At 28.7% G+C, this 20,992-nt stretch overlaps 2 protein-coding genes across 2 annotated transcripts in view; both read left to right on the top strand.

The window, feature by feature from the left end:
• The first annotated feature begins 548 nt into the window (after positions 1-548).
• Positions 549-13,842, top strand: LOC113363966 (glycine-rich cell wall structural protein 1.0-like). Its single transcript, XM_026606439.1, has 4 exons — positions 549-658; positions 7,750-7,810; positions 10,843-11,017; positions 13,506-13,842. Exons 2-4 carry the CDS (start codon positions 7,751-7,753, stop codon positions 13,640-13,642), a joined length of 372 nt encoding a protein of 123 aa, XP_026462224.1. The 5' UTR covers positions 549-658; position 7,750; the 3' UTR covers positions 13,643-13,842.
• Positions 13,843-16,579: 2,737 nt separating this feature from the next.
• LOC113383815 overlaps positions 16,580-20,992 on the top strand; it is a 9,117-nt gene continuing 4,704 nt past the window's right edge. The window contains exons 1-3 of the mRNA XM_026622066.1: positions 16,580-16,589; positions 18,288-18,442; positions 20,322-20,618. Of these exons, the coding sequence (XP_026477851.1) occupies positions 16,580-16,589; positions 18,288-18,442; positions 20,322-20,618 (462 nt within the window). The remainder of the gene's footprint in view (positions 16,590-18,287; positions 18,443-20,321; positions 20,619-20,992) is intronic.

Raw genomic sequence — 20,992 nt, 5'->3', positions numbered from 1 at the left:
ACTACATTCGATGTCGATCCAACATTTTGCGGCCTTGTGAATTGATTGTAATTTACTGGAATGGTCTTTGGGATATTGGATGAAACCAAGGAAGTTGACCAATCATAACTTGGCGCGTATGATGCAGGTACTTGTTGCGTAAGGGATTGCAAGACGGATGAATCAATCGAAGTTCCCGACAGCGTATTTGGAGAATAATTGGTTCCGAGCTGGGAAACATCGTATGTGAGGGTTTGCGAAGCTGTGGGCCACACTGTTTGAGTATGGCTTGGTAAAGTTGACACCACTTGACTAGGCAAAACTTGTTGAGTGAGCGATGCCAATTGCGAACTCTGACTACTGAATCCTAATTGACTATGGTCCACCGCTGGATATGTACTCGGTTGAGCAACAGTTTGATAATTTGGAGCGTACGTGTGACCTGTACTTAAGATATTAGATGCACTTCCCGTCGAAAAAGTTGGAAGAGTTAAAGTTTGACTAGTGGTTTGTGGAGTAAATGTTGACTGCAATAAACTGTTGTCATACTGTGCGGGCAAGTTTGAATATCCTGAAAGACCGCCGGTTAAGTGTTGTGGCTGCAGTGAGTTACTACTGTATTGGACGGTCGGCAGATTGAAAGCGTGCCCTGTAGTTCCGGTCGTGTACGCATTTTGCAGTAAGTTGTTAGTTGGTAAATTAGCGTAATTTCCTGTTTGAAGCCCATTCAGAGGCAATCCCCCAAAGGTCATTAAATTGGAAGTATAAGAAGGAATTGGGTTAAAGCTCCGGAACTACCTAAATTTGTTGTTGCTAAATTCGATGTTCCAAAACCAGGCCAATAATTGGCAAACTTCCACAAGGGCTAGGGCATGATGACCCACAACTGGTTGCACATCCCCCACCGAAGTATGGCTATAATTTCATTAATCAATTTTATTATCGGAATGGAACAGTTTGACATAGTAGATTTCAATATTAATTTCATATACATTCAATTATATTAATAAAAAATAATTATAATATGCTTTAGCTATATTTTTTAAACTGGATTAACAACTATATAATTTATTAAATATTAAAATTCGATACTTAATATACACTTACTTTTGGCTTCCCTTGTGATAAGCAAATCAAACCGGCAATTAAAAATAATTTAGACCACATTTTGATGATCTATGTTGTTCACTTACTGATTCAAACCAAACACTACGCACCCAATTTAGGAAAGGATCGACAGTCGATTTCCTAAAATAGATTAATTAGATTTTATAACAAAATTGCTAATTTTTTATTTGCCTTGACCTCTGATAACTTTGCGGCCTAATAAAATATGAAACACAGTGATTCTAAATCTATTCATATATAACTTATTTTAGAAAAATTCAAATAATATGTATTTTTTGCGTTTTTTCTTAAGTAGCTTATTTGATATGAAATAATATTTTATTATAATTATATTAAAATAAAAAAAATTAAAGTACAAATTTCACTGAACTATACTATATTGTCCGACTTGATTAATGTCAGGAATATAAGGAATAAGTACAAGTTATTTTCGAAACTTGTTTTTAGGAAATTTTTATTTATGCACTTATTCATTCACGATATACTTTTCAAAATGTTGGAGATTAATTCATAAATGTAATGAATCAAAATTTACTCATTAAATTCGATAATGATATTGAAGTGTCTTAAAGCGCGTTTTGAAATTTTTAACATGTAAAATCTTCATGGCTGTCTTCATTCGATTGATATGATTATCGAACGAACTACATTTAATATTAACTGATATTATTTTGTTATGTAATAATCAGATTGTTTTGATTCACTTAGTTGAATACATGTGCATCATATGTGCATATTGTATCTGAATCATCAAAAGTTCAAATACTTTGACTTCGTTTCAAATTGTGCTTTGTAAATATTACTGATTTGCTTTTCTATTCATGAACATTTGATATTTACTGTTTTTATGTTATTTTTTATTTTTAAAACATCAGGTTTATCCATAGTTCATTCAATCGCGCATTTCGGTAACGTCTTATCTTAGAGGCAATTCTTTCCCAAAACGCGCATTTTATTACGACATAGATTATATTTAAACTATTCGCTAACGCACAACAGTATATAACTTAATTTCTTTTTATATTTCTTGTTATTCTTTCGATCGAATTAATTTCTTAATTTAGAAATTAAAGATTAATGTGATTTGATTACATTTGATATTGCAGCTAAAGATTAATGTAGTAAAGTTCGCAAGAAACAGCCGATACTTTGTTGCTGAACTTTGTTCAGCCACCTATTTGAAATCTAAATCTAAGTTATTTGTAATATTTCAATTTCAATTCAACTAATAAAATAAAATTAGTGGCATTTTGCCTTAACGCATATGTCATGTAGAACTTGCCAAAAAAAACGTTAAAAACATAAAACATTTAATTTCTAGAAACGTAATTTGCTGATACTTGAAAAATCAGCTCGATCTTCAATTGATATTTTTCCAATTATGATTGGCAAAATTGTAGTCGTCGAAAAATATTACTCTTCTCGGCTAGTTCTAAAGACTTATATAATAAACACAAATTTTAACAGAAGCTTTTAAATTTTTTAATTCGGTTCAGCAGTTTTCAAAATAAAGTGAACAAAAGGATTAATTTTGGCTCACATACACACACATTGGACATTCAAATTTTGGTTTCAAACGATTCAGAAAGACTCATACTTTCAGCAAAACATAAAATTGGCAATTCGAATTTTTTGGCGAAAACATAAAGTTGCGCTTCAGGAAGTTAATAACATTTTGGTAAATTTTTGTATATCCACATGAAAACCATAAAAAAATTATAGTAAATTATTTGTAACAAGCTTAAAAATGAAAGAATAATTTAAAAAACTATTAGTTTTTCCAACAAGTTTGTTTTATTCAATCAAATTAAATAATTATTTATAAAAAGTTGGTTTAAATATTGAAATATTATTTGACTTTTGTGGTTTTATAGACAAAACGCTTCTCTGATAGAACTAATATTTTATATGAGAATGAATATAATAGAAATGATAGAAGTTCTATCATAGAACTAATATTTTATATTAACACTTTGGGGACGGCTGTCCACCTCAGTGGACAAACATACTCTGTGAGGCACATGCTATTTTATAAACAATGATTCAGTTTGCATCGAAAAGTTGAATAAATTACATATAGCAGTGATAAACAGTATTGTATTTTGAAAATAATTTAAAGTTATTTTAGTAGTATTTTTAGCCTTTTTCTTTGCTATATGTTTTTTTTTAATATTTAAAACGACCGAGCGCTTTTAAATATGGCAAAACGACCGGTAAATTTTTGTGAATTAAGCAGTAGTAAAGATGGGTTTCAAATAGACATTCATACAGACAAATTTTACGAAATTACCATTCGCACCGATGATAGTGATGAATGTGATGATGATATTATCCAACCAACAAAACGAAGAAAAAGTTTTATCGAATAAATGAAGAGCGGGAAGACATTAGCGAATGTGCCGATTCTCCTTCAATAATTGAGTTTGACATACATCGACAAACACCCCGACTACAAATACCAAGCAATATAAAACATCGAATAGATTATTTTACAAATGAATTATTAGACAATATATAGAAAAAATAAACCATTATGGCAGCAAAAAAATGACCAGTGGCATATTCTAAATGCGAGTGAAAGAAAAAGGGATTGTATTGTCTGTTCTGACAGAAAAGCACCAGGAGGAAGCAGGCGAACGGCTATGCATAATGGAAATTTTTTTGAACGTCACCATTCTTTATAAAATGATCAAAAGTAAATTAATATTATAAATGTATGTCCTCCAATGACCACAATTTTTATCAAACAAATTGCATAACATACACAATGAAATCATGTTTACAGCCGGTAAAGTAGATTGTTTTGAAATCGGTGCCGTGCCGAAAGTGTTAAATTACTAAAAATTCGCCAAAAATTAGAACTAAAAAACTAAATCAAAATCAAAATAAAAAACGAAATAATGATTTACTTGACAAATCTTCTTGTAATAGTAGATAATAATCAGATATGGAATCGAATATGGTATAAAAATAAGAATGTTGTGAAGAAGCTATAGCAAAGGCAAAAATACAAAGTCTTTTATATATTGAAATAGATTTTTTTAAATTTTTGCGTCTTTAAAAGCAACTTATATCTACCGAATAACACACATTGACGTAGTGATCAATTCTAATATGTACATATATCAAAATTGTGATATTATGCATTAAGATGAGTTGTGAATCATAAATTTGTCGATGAATTGCATATCATATATATATTTTTCAGAATTTGCTTAGAGCCATTAGATAAAAACAAACCAGTTATTTTCCAGATCAAAAAAACCAGGCAATGACAACCGGTATTTTATGGTGTTCTCAGGAGACACCTATTTGCAACTTCTGCGTCTGTTCGACGTCAACTTCTGACGATTGTTGTTTCTGATTCTTAATTCTAAGATATCTACCACCTCCCACCAAAATTCTTGTGGTCTACCACGATCGTGAAGACTTGTTATTTGCGTTTACCTCAGTAGCGATTCTGTTTCGGTAACAAAAGAGTGCAAATAATAAAGATTCAGTGATTATTTATTTACCCAGGCAGACTTAATCGGATTCACGAAGAACAAAGACTTCTTATCAGGTTAGATTTTTTTTTATCAATGATAGGCAGCTATATTTTGATCAGTCAATTTTATTTAACATTTTTAATTCTAACATTTTTTCAAAAACAGTTATAAACTATTTTCTGTTGTGGCTAAATTTAAATTAACACTTTAATTTAGTATAGCATCATTTTGAAATTTTTCACTTTAATCTATTTTATTTGAGAAATTTTTAATACGTGTAAACTACTTGGTCATCAACTAAAGTTCTATTAATCATAATTATTAATCAAAATATTAAATGAGCTTTCAAATTATTATAACACATTGCTTATAAATATTTTTTTTTGTTTAAATTCATTTAGGAATAAAATAAATAATAATAAATTTTAAATTTTATAACGGAAAATATATTACTTGATATAAGTGTGGTAACTACCTGAACAAACAAAGCATCTTTAAAATTAGCTATGTGGCATGTGGTCTCTAATTTTGTATTTTGTTAGGATAATTGCTTCTAATTAACCAATTTTTATTTCCTGATTTTTAAAGATTATTAAATATCTCACCCATTGATTAAAATAATCAATATTATCATAGAATTAAAAAATATATTTAAAGTCATCATCATATTAAATCATCTTTAAAATAAGCTGTGGCATGGAGTTTCTATTTTTGTATTTTGCTGGGATAATTGCTTCTAATTAACCAATTTTTATTTCCTGATTTTTAAAGATAACTGAATATCTCATCCATTGATTAAAATAATCAATACTATCATAGAATTAAAAAATATATTTAAAGTCATCATCATATTAAATCATCTTTAAAATAAGCTGTGGCATGGAGTTTCTATTTTTGTATTTTGCTGGGATAATTGCTTCTAATTAACCAATTTTTATTTCCTGGTTTTTAAACATGATTAAATATCTCATCCATTGACTAAAATAATCAATATTATCATAGAAATAAAAAATAATATTTATAGACATCTATAAATAAATCTTTTTTTTATTTTTTTCAATGAAATAGTCAGGTTTTAAAATACATGAGAAAAACATTTTATTAGTTACGGGGAGAATGATATATAAAACACTACAAAAAATAGTAATTAAATTGATTTTTTTAAAATTGTATTTTCATAATATGTTGAATAAATATTTTTCAATATCAGTTTCCGTTAACAATTTCGATTCGTTCTCGATAATTACTGTTATGTTTATTTTAAATCAAAGGTGTCAATATGTCTATTAAATATTTTTATCATTTCAAAATGAGTATAAAAATGAATTTTTGATGGGAATTTCTGATATGACTAGTGCAACCACATATCGTCATATTGCATAATGCAACAAATTAGCTGTGATACGAGTATGTTTACTTTCAAATGCACTCTACTGTAAATGTAAATGAATGATGTCTCGGTATTTATAAATAGATTATTTATGAGATATATTTTTAATTTGAATTTAAAAAAATATGCTGCATTTATAAAAATTTTAAATAAAAAACTAGTGTGTATGGCATCGTGCCTTAAGGCAAATTGCTAGAACTTCCCGTACCGTAACAAAATGTTCGAGAAATATTAAATGTTTTCAAATAAGATATTATAAATATTGTAACACTGTCAAAAAAATTGTCCAAAAGCAATTATTATGTGAAAACAAGCAGAAAGTTCTTTGAATCATTAAAATCGGACGTTTAGTTCTCTCAAAAACTGCCGTTTTTTGCACATTTAGCTCTGAATCTTCGAAATTGCTGGGCCAGCCTGATTAGTTTTTGGCGAAGGCGGGTTTAGCCGTTCTGAAGATATGGGGCAAAACGTGCCAAAAACGGTAACTCAGTTTTTAAGAGAACGGAGCGTTCGATTTCAATCATTCAAAAAACCTTTTACTTGTATTGACAAAATGAAGTCCTGAATAAATTTTTGGGGAGGCAGATCTAGCGGTTATGGACTCTAAATAAAAATAAATTAGAAAAATGTAATTTGGCGGTCAAATATGTTCATTGGACATATTGATGTACATTTGATGTACATCAAATTATCAAATAGTTTATGGAGATTTTAATGATGTGTACGCATTTTGTATAATTTTTTTTGGGTTCCGTACCAAGATTTTTAATTACGGTACGAAAAGTTCCAGCAATTTGCTCTAAAGGTACGATGCCATGCACCCCACTAAACTGTTGGTTGCACTTTGAAAACGCAAATTTTATTTTTTTGTAAAATTTTAAGCTCGCTGTGGTTTCGTATTAAGAGTTTGGTTTTTCAATCATAAAGTTTCAAGTTCCACGCAGTAGTCATATTAATTTTTACTTGAAATTATAGATCTAAATTGTGATTTCAAGTTTCAAGTTCAAATAGTCTCAAAGAGCATTGCTAAAATTATATCTCATCACTAATTTAAAAAATTTAGTAATAAACACCACAATAAGTTCTATTGCTATTCAAGAAAAACGAAAAAGCCTTATTTTGTTTATAAAAAGATAAAAAAGTGATGTTAAAAAGAGTATTCAAAAATATATTTTGAGTTTAGTTCAACAATATGAGATATTGTCAAAGTACTTTAAAACTCAGTTCCTCCCATATAGGGTAAAATTTTGGCAAAGTTGTTATTTTTTGATAAATATGATAAAATTCAATTTTATTTTATTTTTTTTATAAGCTATGACTAAACATGTTGCATGCATACTTACTTTGTTCTCAATATTTCGAAGTGTTATGTCAAAAATGACCTTATCTTTAATCACCTGCCATTATAAAACGTATTTCCTTACTACAGAGAATAGAAAGTTTCATCGCTTCATGACGAAGCAGTAATATTTAGCAACAATTCAATTACAAAACTAATTCATAATGAAGGTTCAAAAACCTCAAAACCTCAAACTATAATAAAGATATATTGCGACCGTATGAGAAGGCATCATAGCAAAAATTTGATGATGACATGGTTTTGATAGTAAATAATAATATTCTTTTAATTAAAACAATAAATTTTGGTTGGTTGAGAAAATATTAAAATTTTTGGGTAATGTCTTGAGAATTACATCTAATTTTTTAGTAATTTAAATACATCATGAGTTGTCGATATTCATACGTTTTTAACTCGATTTTCAGGATGTTTATCAAGGCGTTCATCACGGTTGGTTTGGCGTCGATGGTGTTGGCAAGGCCACAGGTAATCTTCATTCACTTTATTGCCATTAATTTGCTGTTATTAGTGTATAAAAATAATTGTGTAAAATAAATCGTTTATGGTATAATTAAATATTGATGTGAATCTTTTTATTTCTTTGATCTATGATGCCGTAAAATACAGAAACTTTATTGCAATAAAAACTCTTAAACAATCTTGGTCATAAACATATAAATTTAATGAGCGGCTTGATAAGTGGTTAATTTTTATTGGAAAACCTATTTGATCGATCAAAGATCAAAGATTCATTCAGAACTAATATTCTGTTGGAAAATGTTAAAATTGCGAACTTCAATTATTTTTTGCTCCTAGCAACGTAGCCCTTTAACGTATTTTTTTTTATTATTACCATAAAAATTCAGAATTTTGATTATGTACAATATATTACACTTCTAAGGGTTTAAAATTAAGATAGCAATTTTAATACTAAATAATGTTATCGAGTTTACGAAACGGGTTTCAGATATTTCGTATTGGAATTTCCAAATGGGTTTATTTTGCATGCTTGACGACTTTAGTTTTTATAAAAATAATATGCTGATGACCTAGAACAAAATATATTTTTATAAAAGCTCCGTTGGTTAATTTGATTTAATACGATAACATATTATATGTTAACAAAGAAACAAGTATAAATTATATATTAAAACCCACCAACGCAAGTAATATTTTTAATGTTTTGAATGCGATTCACTCATTTTAGTTAATGATTTATCCAAAATTATTTAATACAAAATTTGATCGTACTATATATTTCTTTTAGTTTTTAGTAAAAAGTAAAAGAAATATATAGTACGATCAAATTTTGGATAAATCATTAACTAAAATGAGTGATAGGTAAAAAATTTTTACCTATTATAGTTACAATTTATAATATAAAAATATAATTTTCTTTGTAAAACTTTAAGCTCATGAAATACTGAATGTCTATATAATTAAAATTTATTTATGTAATTCTAATTCGGGCGTTTGTTCGCAATTAACATTTTTTGCATAATTTCAACAAACTCAAGACGTTCACATTCTTAATAAATATAAAGATATATTTTCTCTTTACTTTGCCTTTTTATAGTGTTATTCGATCAAGGCCGATAAATGCAAATGCAATTGTAACACATGCGTATAAATATATATATATATATATATATATATATATATATATATACAATAGTACATATAAACACATATAATTTAGTATATATAAGAAAAACACGTAGGTGGAAGTGAATTCAAATCTATTCTAAATCTAATAAACTAGTCACGAATTTCTTTATGATCTCCAGAAATAGTTTTTTATCTCTAACACGATTTTGATATAAACAAATTATTGTTATACCGGTTTAAATAAAATTGAATAATTTTATTTTATTTCTTCTGGTCAATGTCAAGTTGAATTATTTCTTATATTTTTTGTATTTTTTTCGTGTATTTTTTGCACTATTATATATTATAACGTATTATGAAATTTATCATAAAAAACTATTTTGAAAAGTCGAATTGTATGTCGGATATGTACAAATATTGCAAAAATAATAAATCTTAAAATTGAAACTTAAGTGAATTTGCCCAAGCTAATTTTATTTTTGATCCAATCGTTTTGATCCATGAGATTTTTTAACATTGATTTTTAACAAGATTGCTTTGAATAATTTATTGTATTAAATTGTGCAATGCTGGATTCAAAATTATTATCAAGATGCAATAAAATTTTTATTTTTTTTTTAATTTCGGAGTTTTTAAGAAATATTAAAACTCATTCTCTTTATTTTGTCTTTGTCTTTTATTAATGTTCACTAAACATTTTAGATATTTGTAAAAATTAAATTATTTCTAACTTGCAAATCTTTCCAGTTTGTGGTGTTGGATCTTTGAAATTTTCCACGTTAAAGCACAATAAATTAAAGAGCATCTTAATTGTGTTTACGTATTATTAAATAAGATTATAATCGCTTTATAATTGCTACTTCGTCTAATATGCACTTTAATTACGATTCATATGTTAATTATAATATTACAAGCGTACGATTGCATAAACTTTTGTATTATTAACTTCTCATAGGGTAAGTTATAGTAATTGCAAAATAATCGAAATTGAAAATTTGTATATATCTTTACGTTTCAAAAGTTTCTGAATATTTTGGCATATCTTAGAGAAAATGGATGTATGTGTGTATGTATGCGTGTGTGTGAGTGTGTGTGTGCGGATACAAATTTTCGTCGACGATTTCGGGAACACCGATCAACCGATTTGAATAATTAAAAAAACATTTGATTTGTATTGATAAGGAGACGTGCTGATTAGTTTTTGGCAAAGCAGGTCTAGCCGTTCCAAAGATACGGTATAAAAGTGCCAAAAACGGTAACTCAGCTTTTAAGAGAACGGAGCGTCCGATTTTAATAATTCAAAAAACATTTTACTTGTATTGACAAGATGAAGAACTGATTAATTTTTTGGGAAGACAGGGTTCCAGCGGTTATAGACTCTCAATAAAAATAAATAAAAAAGTGTCATTTGGGGTCAAAAATGTTTAGACATGTGTACATCAAATTATCGGATATTTCATAGAGATTTTCATGATGTGTACACATTTTGTGTAAATTTTTTTATGAATTTTCTTGTAAATTCACGTATATTGTTCAAACGAATGTCCTCGACATTTTTGTCCAACCAATTTGAAAAATTCCAAACGATCTTATAAATTTGTAAATTATTATTACAAAAAAAAAAAAAAAATTGGATAATTTAAAAAACATTCGATTCGCATTGATAATGAGACGTACTGATTAGTTTTCGTCGTTTTTACCATATGATGTGATAAATTCGTAAGCAAATTGATGTTTACAGCTATATGCCTATATCAAAGCCGTCATAAAGTAATAAATCATATATAAATGTTCGCATTGAATAATATTATATTTCAAATTATATTTAACTATATTGGTAGCAAACATGCCTATAAATTATATATCTGAAAATTATTTAATGTTACATTACCTATATATCTTTTTTGCAGTTCATAACATTCAAAGATGGTCGTGTGGGTGTGAACTTTGGCGGTTATCACGCGTCCGCCGGTCTGGGCGGTTTGTTGACCGGAGATTCAGCCCACGGCGGTCTTCAGGCTGAAGCAGGCACACCGTGGGGAGCACGAGCTGGTGCAGGACTCGGAGGGGATGCCAGTGGACAAGGTAATAATACTAAGGCAAAAAAATAATGATCTCAGGGTAATTGTGAATGTCCTATCTAATAATCTATCTAATGAAATCTAACAATTAAATAAATAAGTGTCATAACTCATGAGTCGCAACATTTGTTATTTTAGTACATAATTATTATATTAACAGTTTGCAACTAATTGTAAGATGTTACTCACTTAATTTGTAGTATATTATTACGTATTAACGAAAAATTCTTAGCGTCGTTATTTCTATACATGTGCTAGCCGTACTTTACTGGTATGGTAAGATCATACATCAACAACGACAGGTTCTGGGTTCGATGCCCGCCTTGGTCAGCTTGACATCACGCAGAAGTGATGTAAATAGATCTCTAATATTATATTAATTTAAAATTGGCCACTGGCGGTGAGGTCATAGATTTCAAATAAAGCCTCAAGTGAAAATCGCCTGTCGTGAGCATAGTTGCACATATAATAAAAATGTCAGCACATACTTCGAGTATAGATAATAATTAGTCATAACTGGACTGGACAACTACTGGTTTGCCATCCATTCAAGATTCATATAATAAGAATAAGTCAAAATAATTACTCAATGTCCTAAAGTGTGACAGATAGTAATTAAAAAAAAAGATTTAAAATAATCTTTCAGACAAAAGAAATAATAGTCAATCAGAAGATATTTAATAGAAAACACTAAGTTAAGGAATAATGTGGGTTCATCTTATAGAGTACATAGTTTTTATTGCTCTTCAAATATTAAAAAAGTAATAATAACATTTCTAACTAATAAAATCTAACTATTAAATAAATAAATTTAATAAAAAATGAGTCGCATTAGTTTTGTAATTATTATTTCAACAGTTTGCGAGTAATTGTAAGATGTTACTTACTTACTATGCTTTATATTATTACATATTATGGAAAATTGTTAGCGTTATAAGAACTACCACTAGTTTTGGGTATGATACCCGCCTTGGCCAGATTGACATCGAGCAGTACTGATGAGAATACATCCCTAGTGATATCAAGTAAAAATAATCCTTTAGACATTTGTTGCAATATATATTCACATTACTATTTGAAATACTGAAATTGTATTTGTTTGCGCCGCATCTGCGTAGGTTGTCGGATCTGCAAAAGGTTTGGTTTTCTACTCGGACAACAATTTTCAAACTTCTGAAATCGGGCCAATAAAAAGGGCCGATGCAGGCAATAGTAGCTCTCTTCTAGTTCGATTCAATTCAATCCGTTGTTGCATTCAGTTCTATTCAGTTGCAATTACATTGTTAGTTCAGTAGTTCGTTTAATTCAGTGTTATCAGTTGTTTACATCCCATTGTGTGTCAAGTCGACCAGGTATTTTTTTCTACTTATTGCTATAAGTGTGTTCGAATTTATTCTCAACATTACAACCCGACCACGCTGATGTTTCCAGACCCAATCAAGTAGCTGCCGGCTTGGCTTGGACTTCTAAACTGACAGATAACATTTCTATTCAATATTAATATTAGTTCATATTCTTTTAATTTATATAAAATTTATATAGAATATAGTTCAGTTTTATTGTATTCATTACGGCTTATAAAGAAGCGCTTTATTTTTATTGAATATTTCATTTTCAATTGGTTTTGTTTTCTGAATACGCTTTAATTTTCTATTGCTCGGAGTATCATACATTGAATTCCGAGGAAAATCCCAGAACTTTTGAGTGGTCATGATCTGTTAAATTTTTACTCAATGAGATCTCATGTATTATTATTCGTCAATTTGCATAATCTAATCCTAATTTGCATCAACTAACCCAGTCAAATTAAAGCTAAAAAAGCCGTCAGTTAGGAATAATTCGCATAGAGCTGAAATTTGGTGCAGATGTTAAATAGGCCATTACAAATGAAATGTCAAAAGTCCCCATCGATCCGACATCTGCGATTTTTTTTATTCAAGGTCAAAGGTGCAAAATTCTAGTTTTCCTCATTTTCCGCCGAAACCATAATTTTTTTTGCAAACCAATCTTGGCACTATTGTACTATCAACACGTCATCCGTACACATCGATCAATTTCATTTTGACTTAGACAGTTTTTTTATCTTTTTCATAGCAAAAGAGTAAAATATGTCGAAAACGCTGCCTAATTTAAAGTGGCACCATCCAAAAACTACTGCATGTAATCGATTAGAATTTTTTACACACAAACCTTAAAATATAAGTTTTTAAATCATATAATAATTATATTGTTTAAGTGTTATGCTAGATTAAAAAAATATATAGTTAAATTCTGAAGTGACTTTCCGAACAACCTTACACTAATTGTAAGTTAAGTAATGTGGATACATCGGAACAGCTTATAGAGTGCATCGTTTTAATTGCTGATAAAGATTAAAAAGTAATAATAATATTTCTATCTATAGATAGGTTTAACAGCTCGTACAATCTAAAGTTGGTTTGTTGTCCTTTGTATATTAATTTTTTAATTTTCCAAAAATAATGTACCTGCAGGCGCTATGTACGCCGAAGCACGATCTCCATGGGGCAGGGCCGGAGCAGGTCTTGGAGGGGATTTGGCAGCCGATGATGGCCCAAGTGGAAACGCTATACCGCGCGGTTACAAATACTCCTACGCTAGGAAACATTAGTTAGCTTGCAATTGCTATATTATTTCCACGATAAATATATTATGATATTGTCACGATTTATATTAGAACGTAATTTGCACATATTGAATAATAGAATTATGACACATGGAGTACCAAAGAAAAGTCCCACGATGCAACTGTATACCAAATAATTCAAAATAATGTCGCCAAAGAATATCTAAATCCATTAATTTTTATCGAAAATATTTATAATTTATCATAAAAATCCGTTTTTTTTTGCTAATCTTAATATGTAAATTAACAATTTTAAGATCGCAAATCATTGCAAATTAATTATGATTATAAGTCTGCAATGTATGAGGGTATAAGGCGTTTAGAACAGGTTTCAATTTATCTAACTTTTGTGAATATTTTATTAAATTCTAAACTTATTTCATATCATTCTTGATCAGGTCATATACTGTACTGTTACAGATGAATTTTAAATTTTCTTCTTATTTGAATATTTTAATAGTTGCTAATTTTATTGTAAATTATTCCATGCTGACACAATTTATATCAAACTATTTTTTTATTAAGGATTAACTGTATTTTGTAAAATATTCGTCTTGAATAATAATCACCAGAAACTAAATTAAAAAATATGTAAAAAGTTTTACACATTTTGAACGCGTTGAGCTCGTTTGACTGATCTAGTAATGTATCATAACTCTCTATTTTTCCAAATATTATTTTATTTTTTGATAAGAAATATATTATATATATTATACTATATATTTTTAGCACAATATACACGCAGTATTTTTTAATTAATTAAGTTTTAATCTATTTTTGCACCTTTCGCACTTAGTTATATGATCACTAAGTACAATGTGCTTTGTATAAATTAATTTAATAATAATAAATGATTTTAAAAGTATTTCTGTTTTTATCTGAAATATTTCTTCTAAGAAAACTACACATATAATTATATTTTTTTCTATAAATTTCAGATGAATTATTTGTTTTTTCCTGATGTAATACTAGAATATTTATAATTATCTTTTTTGCTAATAGTGTAGAGCACATTGTACTTGATCATTTTGTTTTAAATTGGACTTTGGACTTTAGTAATTACTATAATAATTAGTGATAAATTATACGTATAATAGCATTTTTCAAAAAAATCATTATGACTCAGTTGAGAGCATGACTTACATTATTTAAAACATATTAACTTATACTAACAAATATATGTGTATCATATCATATTATATATATATATATATATATATATATATATATATATATATATAGATATACATTCATAAAAAAATCCTGATGCATCTTCACTAATAACTTAGGTTGAAGATTTACTATCCTTGCGCTAATTGCAAGACTAATGAGCAAATAATTTGCATTTCTTGATTGCATTGTAGAAGTTTTCATCTTTTTTTCGCATAAAGATTAAAATAACACTGATTTTTTTAATTGAATTTGTTTCTTATGAGGGTTGCTTGAATATTAATTCATAATTTCACTAATTAGACAACACCACTGTGATCTTTTTGTTTCGAGAACGCTTAGCAAAGGTTTTCAGAATTATTGTCACATGTGAATAAAAAATTAGATTTTTTAGATTGAACGAATAGTTATAGGTTTTCTAAGTTTTTTTAAAAGTTTTTGAAATTCTAAATAAAAATGCATCCTTCTTTGAATGGCCAAATATTTTTTTTATATTATCATCGTCAACAGTGTTAAATTTATAGGTGTTTAAAAAATAACGCTTTGTATCAAATGAAAAATTCTTTTCCATTATATTTGCGCTTGTTTGAATGTATCAATTACAATATATGTTGAATCTATATTTTAATGATTAATTCACCTTCAAAATTTATGTTGCATTTTAATATTTTTAAAAATTCTTAATATACATATTACTCTTAAGTTTGCTCTGCGTATGTAGCAACTTCAGAAAAATTTATCGTTAAAATGAAAAAAATTAATTTAAACTGCATACAAAAAAACGTCATTTGTAATCGAAAATTTTGGCAACATACTGATAAATAAATTATAAATATTGATCATTGCATACAAAAATGTCTGGGTAATAAACCAACAATGTTCAATTTTCTATGTATTCATGATTGAATCTACATTTTTTTTAATTTTACGCTTAATTGCATTTGTCATCGTATATGCATCAGATGCAAAGTTCCAATAAGTATTACTGATGTAATCATTATTCAAAGTATTATCAAGATGCCCGTCATACTCATCTCATAAACAACTTAGATTATTTTTATCACGACTATAATTATTTCTGCATTAATTTTTATCATAGTTACTGCTTATATTACTGCATTAATCTTCTATCAAAATTTAAGCCAAGGATCCAATTAATAACAATGTAATTTACATTTTATACACAAAGTATTATATTTGCCCAGAATTATAGTTCTAGAAAATTAAATATTACCATCTTCAAACAAAGCTAAAGTTAAAACTATAATAATAATTACCCAGAATTTTGAATAAGAGCAAGTACGTCTCTTTAATTACCCAGAATTTTGAATAAGAGCTAATTTTTGCTCGTAATACAATAAATTATTAATCAAGAGTCTGGACTCAAGACCTGATTAATTCACAATTGCACTTTGTAATTGAAAATTGTTTCCGGATTTAGTCAATACTTATATTGACTCACTACTATTGATAAGATAATTATTTCTTTATAGCTGCAAAAAATGTTGTTGTTGAGTTTGGTCTTTTTGTAAAGTTGATCCAATTTAAATAATTGTTGCGTTGAAAATCATCATCATGTAAGATACGATTTGTTTTTAGAAATCTTACTGATATGTAATTAATTCAATAAGAATATTCCATTGCGGAATATCCAGAAGGTTAAAACGTGCGAACAAAAAATAGAATAATTTTTGAAGGTCTACATTTTACATCTTCCTCGTGTTGGATTGATATATTTATGATCGATTAATAATGGTATTTGGTAAATAATATTTTTCCGGAACTCTTCAGAAGAAGTAATAATGTAAAATTTAGCATGTCGCAAATTATTGGTTCAATGTTAGTTGCTTTTATTATGATATTTTACATTCAAGCATAGATATAAAACTAGTCGATGAAATGTTTGGAAAACTTTATATAGAATTTGATAACAGTGAAAATGGAAATTTAGGGATGAACATAGTCTATACTGACACTTTAATAATTTCAAGAAAATCGGTCCAGTAGAAATTATGAAATCGTATCGAAAAAGGCAGTTTTGATAAAAACGATTTTAAAGTTTTGCAAAGCAAGGAAAGATAGAAGGATTATCGTGGTCAAACAGCTATATCTCCGAAAATAATTTAAAATAGTTACAAACTTTGAAAATTAAAAAAAATCGATTCTTTTAAAGTCTAAACTTTCCCTTAAAAAACCAAATTCTCTTAATTTAGTATCTTGTATGATATATAAATATAGTATTATGCATTAACAAGCAATCATTTAATACCACTGAAATAATTTCACTAGGCAGGAATTTGCGTGGAACAATCAGTAAACCACCTAGACACGTGTATTTGTTTGTACTAGGGTTGTATCTATTTTCATCTTTTTTAAATTCATTGTCTGCAGTTTTCTGATTTGTATTCTACCTATTAACTCTGGGTACTTTATCAATGTACATATGTTTAGCAGTTTATTAACTTCCCGTAGGGTAAGTTATAGTAATCGCAAAAAAATCGAAAATGAAAATTTTTGCATTTCTCGACGTTTCAAAGGTTTCTGAATATTTTGGCATACCTTAGAAAAAATGGATGTATGTGTGTGTGTGTGTGTGTGTGTGTGTGTGCGTGTGTGTGTGTGCGTGTGTGTATGTATGTGCGGATACAAATTTTCGTCGACGATTTCGGGAACACCGATCAACCGATTTGATTAATTCAAAAAACATTCGATTCGTATTGATAAGGAGACGTGCTGATTAGTTTTTGGCGAAGTCAGGTCTAGCCGTTCCGAAGATACGGGGCAAAAAGTGCCGAAAACGGTAACTCAGTTTTTAAGAGAACGGAGCGTCCGATTTTAATAATTCAAACAACGTTTTACTTGTATTGACAAGGTGAAATACCGATCAAATTTTTATAAAGGCAGGTCTAGCGGTTCGGAGATCTAATGAAAAAGTAAAAAAAAATGCCATTTGGCGGTCAAAAATGATCATTAGACATATGCACATCAAATTATCAGATATTTTATAGAGATTTTAACAATAAGTATAATTTTGGTTTACATTCCTATGGTTCCGTACCAATGTTTACGCGTTAGACGTCGACGCGGAGCTTACGCGGTTTGATATTTTGTCTTTATGCAGTTAAAGCAGTACGATTGCTTGAAAAAAAGTTTAGATCTTTCAAATATGTCAAAATAAAGAAAACATTTTTTTTTTCAAAAAAAAAAAAATAAAAAAAAAATTAAAAAAAATTTTTTTTTCAAAAAAAGTAATTTTTTGTCTAATTGTTTGTCAAAAATCTTATTTTTTTCAAAAATGCTAATCGTTTTTAAAAAAATAATTTTTGGTACGGGAAGTTCCAGCAATTTGCCTTAAGGCACGATGCCTTAATTGCCTTAAGACAGAATTCCACTTACAGCTAGTTTTATTTTATATGTTATATATAAATTTATATCCAAGTTAATTGTGAGATTTTTTTAGGCCGAACTTCGGGCGGGCTATACGCCGGAGCCGCATCCGGGTTCGGGCACTCAGCGGGCGCCGAACTCGCCGGCAGCACCTCAGCTGAAGGTAGTTACGGCGTTTCTGTTGCCGGAGCTAAAGGCGTAGGTGTAGGTGTTGTTAAAACAGTTGAGGTAAGAAATTGTTATAATAATTTATGATTTAATTTTTTTAAAAGAGGTATTCTAGCCTAGACGCGTCAATTTTACGCGATTTATGCAATTTTTGTGTGAGTTATATATACGATATGCAGACAATATTTTTACAATACTTTTTTATATTTTTAGATTACCAGTTAATGTTTTGAGAATACAAAAATATACATATTCACTTTTCAAGTCATTAACTTCCCGAAGGAGAAGTTTATAATTTTATAAAAAAAATCCGATTCGCTAATTTTATGTTTTCTCGACGTTTCAAGCCATTCTGAATCGAATGAGACCAAATTTGAAAAAAGTATGTGTTTGTGTATGTGAACAAATTTTTTACCGTAAATCGACGTTTTCTCAAAAGCGACTGGACCGATTTAGAAAAATTTAATAGCCATTCGATGTATCGCGATGAGGTCTAGCGTTTATCAATTTTGCGCAACGATCAGCCAAGCCATTTCTTTGTAAATCGCAGAAAAGTGAAAAATTTTTCGTCCACGTTTCAGCCCGTAATTCTGAATCTATTTTGAAAATTCAAAAACTGTTCGAAAGATATTGGTTGGGAATCGTGCTTATTAGTTTTTGGTAAAGATCGGCTGGGCCATTTTCTTGTAATAAAGTGTTAAAAAAATTGTTTTCAACGATTTTCATGATTTTTTTTTGACGGTAGATACCGATAATACTAAAATATTACTACCCCACGTTTAATTTAAAAAATTCCTCAAAGTTTGCAAAAATTAGTATCGTTTTTTTGGCATTTGTCAAAATTAAACCTTCCATCGTCGTTTGCTCAATAACGCCTGAACCGATTTCAGAAATTTAAAAGTCATTTGATGTATCTCAATGAGGATCATCGTTTGTCACTTTTGTGCGACGATCTTCCGAGACGTTTCTTTGTAATTTGAAAAAAAAAGTGTTAAACTTTTCATCCACATTTAAGCTCATCCTACCGAACCGATTTTAAAAAATCAAAAACTGTTCGAAAGATATTAGTTGGGAATGATACTGATTAGTTTTAGGTGAAAATCTACCGAGTCGTCTTTATATAAAACTGTTGAAAAAAAAATTTAAGCCGATTTTTATGGAACTTTTTTTGGCGATATATATCATGGTCCTATAGAACTTAGTGAAACATTACGGTCTTACGACAAGTAGTTTAATTTTAAAAATAATCAAAGTTTGAGAAAATTTGTAGTTTTTTTGACGTCTGTTAAAATTAAAAATTGATGATTTACTTGGTATAACGATAAAGTAGTTGGTCTTAATGAGCATACTAAACCATTGAAGTCCTACGGAAATTGGTTCAATTATAAAAATTGTTGATTTTTGAAAATTTACTTTTAGAAAATACTCCTAGTTAACATGTTCGTTCGTTTTCAATTATGTGTAATGAATCCAATCGGAATACTTTCAATCACTCATAAATTAATTTATTTTTTATTGATTAAGTCGATTAATTACCCATATCGGGAAGTTCATGTAACTTGCCTCAAGGCAAAATACCAATACCAACTAGTTTGGAAAGCAACTGCTATTGCTTTTACTAATGCTTAATAATAAATAAAATAAGTTATATAACATTATAATAAATTAGTAAACAATAATAATTAGTGAACATTAGACGGATAAAAAACTGCTATGTATTTTGTAACGAGTTAAGTTTAGTTATAACGAACCCTATAGCAAAATGTAATGTTTTTTGTGGAATTTAATTTTCAGAAATTCTGCCAGATTTTTTATATGTTATATGTTATAATCCTTATTATTTTAAATTTTAGAAATTAAGCTTAACATATAACAAATCTAAACCCAGTATGCCATATTCAATGTAATCCATCTTTTAATCATTCCTACTAATTTGCAGGTCGAACAGCCTACACCAGTAGTAACAAATGCCATAAACAAGAATGTAGAAATAGTGAACACTGTAGAAACTACAGCTCCTGTAGAAAAAGTTGTTCCAGCTAAGCAAGTGTCCGTTGTCGAAACCGTACCAGCTGCTCATGCTGGATTTACATTCACAAAAACTGTCCAACCTGTTGCGTACGTCACCAAAACTGTCCAGGCCGCTCCCGTCGTTGCAACCAGGGTTAAGGTCGCAGAAGTGGAGCAAATGACAGAAGCCCCAAAGAAGGAAGTTGTGCAAGAAGTTGCCCAAGAAGTAAGTTTCAAAAGTATAATTATATAATACATAATAAATTTATGTGAAGGTTGTTCAAGGTTTATTAAAAAGTCATTTTAATGAAACATACTAAAAAAGAGTGCGCTTAAGGTTCACACGCGATTGAAGTAAAACTTATTTGCTACTGTACAAGATGGCATTTAAGTAAAAATAAATACATCATTAACAATTTTGAATAATTTTTATTAGTAATATGTGTTACCATATGATATACACATTTATTAGTTCAACTATTATGCACTTTTATAAATGATAAATTATAATTATATATCTATAATAGCATTAAATATTTATTATATTTGAAAACCATAATGTAATTAAAGTCATACTTCAAATATGACATGATCGGTTGT

The sequence above is a fragment of the Ctenocephalides felis genome, unplaced genomic scaffold (assembly GCF_003426905.1).
Source record: "Ctenocephalides felis isolate EL2017-DRISC unplaced genomic scaffold, ASM342690v1 CF-g0.4_SCAFFOLD_00845, whole genome shotgun sequence".
Classification (NCBI taxonomy): domain Eukaryota; kingdom Metazoa; phylum Arthropoda; class Insecta; order Siphonaptera; family Pulicidae; genus Ctenocephalides; species Ctenocephalides felis.
The sequence above is the reverse complement of the archived record's forward strand: the minus strand, read 5'-3'. Positions and strand labels throughout refer to the sequence as shown.